The sequence below is a fragment of the Palaemon carinicauda genome, chromosome 10, assembly GCF_036898095.1.
Source record: "Palaemon carinicauda isolate YSFRI2023 chromosome 10, ASM3689809v2, whole genome shotgun sequence".
In the NCBI taxonomy this organism is placed as follows: domain Eukaryota; kingdom Metazoa; phylum Arthropoda; class Malacostraca; order Decapoda; family Palaemonidae; genus Palaemon; species Palaemon carinicauda.
The window spans coordinates 13440662-13444290 of NC_090734.1; the positions used below are offsets into that span (position 1 = coordinate 13440662).

General features: G+C 44.2%; 1 protein-coding gene across 1 annotated transcript; it reads right to left on the minus strand.

The window, feature by feature from the left end:
* Nucleotides 1-487: 487 nt before the first annotated feature.
* On the minus strand, nt 488-1045 carry LOC137647853 (uncharacterized). Its single transcript, XM_068380809.1, has one exon. It carries the CDS (start codon nt 1043-1045, stop codon nt 488-490), a length of 558 nt encoding a protein of 185 aa, XP_068236910.1.
* Between the last annotated feature and the right edge of the window lie 2584 nt (nt 1046-3629).

Consider the following 3629-nt stretch of genomic DNA (forward strand, 5'->3'; position numbering starts at 1 on the left):
GAATTATTTGCAATCACAGTTTTATGTACAATTTGCTTCCCTCATGACAACCAAGTTCATTATCTCTCTCTCTCTCTCTCTCTCTCTCTCTCTCTCTCTCTCTCTCTCTCTCTCTCTTTCTCTCGTATATATATATATATATATATATATATATATATATATATATATATATATATATATATATATATATATATATATATATATATATATATATATATAAAATGCATGTATGTGGGCAAGAAAACTTCTTAACAGAAAAAGCTAATGTGAACTATGCCATCATTTCTATGTTATGTAGAGTTTCAAGCTTTATATTTCTATATTTCAGGCTATAATAAGAAAGGGTAGTTAAATGATATGCAGAATATGAACAAATATGTATTTTATTATAAATGGAAAATGGGCTCGGTGTGTATAGCAAATACAGTATATGGAAATAATTTTCATAGCCAGCCTCCATTTGATAACAAAAGATTACTGTTGATATTCAAATATCATTTTCCTTCTCATTGTCGTCGTCATCGTCGTCATCGTCGTCATCGTCGTCATCGTCGTCATCGTCATCATCATCTGAGGAACCTATATTGATTATGAATGAATCGAGTAAGTGTTCTGTGGCGTCGTCTAGTTCACAATCCTTTCTTTGTAAATTTCTCATGAGCTTCACAGCATTACTCCAATTTTCTTTACTAACCTGTTGCAAAACCTCTTGAAGTAGGGGTTTGAAGTTGGCCATTTTAAAATCATTTTTCTTAGCAACGTATTTTTTAACCTGCCCCCAGATCAATTCAGTGGGGTTGTACTGACAGTGATAAGGCGGCAACCTTACGATTCTATGACCATTTTCACAGGCCATTTTATCTATCACATAGTCCTTTTCTATTCGAGAAGAACTTAACTTCACCATTTCAAGAAGTTCACTTTTTCGTACGTCATTTGTTGGAGTTTCTCCTTTTTTGATCAGCCATTCCTTTATAATGTGTTTCCTATCCGAAACCGTCGGTGCTTTATTAATGATTACCGAATGGTAGGATGCGTTATCCATTACGATAACAGATGAGGGTGGGATGTTTTGTAGCAATTACGATTGAAACCACTCTTCAAATATTTTGTTATTCATCTGATTATGGTAATCACCATCGTTGATTGCCTTAAAAATTAAAGCCGCATTATGCACAAACCCTTCCTTTGTACCGGCGTGCACGACTATCAGTCTAGCCCCTTTGCCGGTAGGGGGTTAACCCCTATTGCTTTTTTTCTCTCTTTTGTTTTCCAGCATTTAGTAACAGTATAGTTCTGATTTAGCCCCGTCTCATCCAGGTACACGATAGGCTGATTCTTGTTTTCGTATACCTTCCTCATAACACGCAAAAACTTATTCTTTGCAGCTGACACATCACTTGGTTTTAATAAAAATTTTCTGCCATTCACTTTCCCATTATGAAATCCGATTTCATGCAAGATTTTTCTAAGAGATTCACGACAACCCTTAAATTTAATGTCTTTACGGGCTTTTTGCAAAACAGTAGTTATGGTGGGTAGCTCTTTTTTAACATAGAACCTTAACACTGTGACGGCGCCGAGTAAGGGTGTGAACTCAAAGCCAGGTTGGAAACGACACCTGAGTTATATTATTGTAGAACATTCTCCTTATATACAAAACCTCAAGGCAACAGGACATAACAAGTTCACAAGACAGACAATATCACAGAGGAAAAACCAGACATGAATTTTCATGTTCGTTTTAGTGCGAGGGAAGAGCGAAGATACAAGCATAATATATACAAAAGGAATTATGTACAATTGTGTGAAACACGGTTGGTACATGGCTCCCCCCCTAAAAATGACATACTGTACATGTTAAATAGGGCGCCCTGATCTAGAAAGGCGAACTGTAGGCGGGTCATCTGGCAGAAGATAAGCAGGTTTTAGATGATCAATGGAGACCCAGTCTTCTTTGCCCCGAATGTTTAGGAGGAATGCTTTAGGACTGCGTCGGATCATAAGGAAAGGGCCCGTGTAAGGGGGCGTTAGTGGTGGCTTGCTGGTGTCGTTGCGCAGGAAGACGTGCATTGCAGAGTGCAAGTCCGTTGGTATGTGATGCTTCGCTGGGGGCTTGTAAGTCTGGCGGCACGGAGTAAATTTTCCCACGACGTGACGTATGCGCTGGAGATCGTCGGAGGAGATTGTAGAAGGAGAAAATTCGGCAGGGACGACCAACGGATCGCCATACACCATTTCAGCTGCCGAGACATCGAGGGCGTCTTTAGGAGTGGTCCTTAGTCCAAGGAGGACCCAGGGAAGCTGAGTAAACCAGTTGGAATCCTTGCAGCGGGACATCAAAGCTGCTTTGAGGGTGCGATGAAAACGTTCAACCATTCCATTGGCAGCGGGGTTGTAGGCCGTTGTCTGATGTAGGGTGATGCCCAGGAGATTCGCTAATGACGTCCACAATTGAGAGGTGAAGGTGGTTCCCCTATCAGAAGTAATATGCTCAGGGATACCGAATCTTGAAATCCATCCAGAGAGTAAGGCAGATGTACATGAGGCGGACGTTGCAGTTTCCATGGGAATGCCTTCAGGCCAACGAGTGGAGCGGTCGATGACGGTAAACAGGTAACGATGTCCTTGTGATGTGGGTAGGGGGCCTACAACGTCGACGTGAATGTGTGCGAAACGACGCTGAGGTTGAGGAAAGGTGCCCACTCCTGAATCCGTGTGTCGATGTACATTGGAAGTTTGGCAAGAAGTACAGGCGCGGACCCAATCCTTAGCATCCTTAGAAATGCCGTGCCAAATGAACTTTGCCTTCAGCAGCTGTGCAGTAGAACGGCACGAGGGATGTGAAAGGCCGTGGATGAAATCAAACACCTGTCGGCGCATGGGAGCAGGAATCCAAGGTTGCGGTCTACCAGTACTGACCTCACAGAGGAGGGTTGTGTTGGAGTCTTCGAGGGGAAAATCTTCCCAACGGAGGGACGTGCAGGATGTCCTACAAGCTTGATACTCTGGATCCTGTCATTTGGCTTCAGCCAGGGCGTTGTAATCCAATCCCAGTTGAACGGCAGCCAACGTGTTTCTTGACAGGGCATCGGCAACGGGATTCATTTTCCCAGGGACGTATTGGAGGGTGCAATTGTATTCAGCCACGGCGGAGAGATGTCGGCGTTGACGGGCGGACCCGGAGTCAGACTGTCGAGTGAAGGCGTGCACCAGAGGCATGTGGTCTGTGCGAATGATGAAGGGCGTACCTTCTAAGAAATGGCGAAAGTGATGGACAGCCAAGTGCACCGCCAGCAATTCTCGATCGAAGGTAGAATAACCCGATTCTGCCTTGGACAGTTTTCTGCTGAAGAAGGCCAATGGGCGGGGCGAGCCTTTGACCATCTGCTCGAGTACTGCACCAATAGCGACGTCGCTGGCATCGGTGGAGAGAAGGAGAGGGGCGTGTGGGATAGGAAAAGTGAGAGCAGCAGCAGTTGATAGGGCCTTCTTTGCATTGCAGAAGGCCGCTTCTTGAAGGGAACCCCATTTCAGGTCCTTTGGCTTGCCCTTGAGAGAGGCATAGAGGGGAGCAAGAGTGGCGGCAATGGCTGGCAGAAAACGGTGATAATAGTTGATCATGCCCA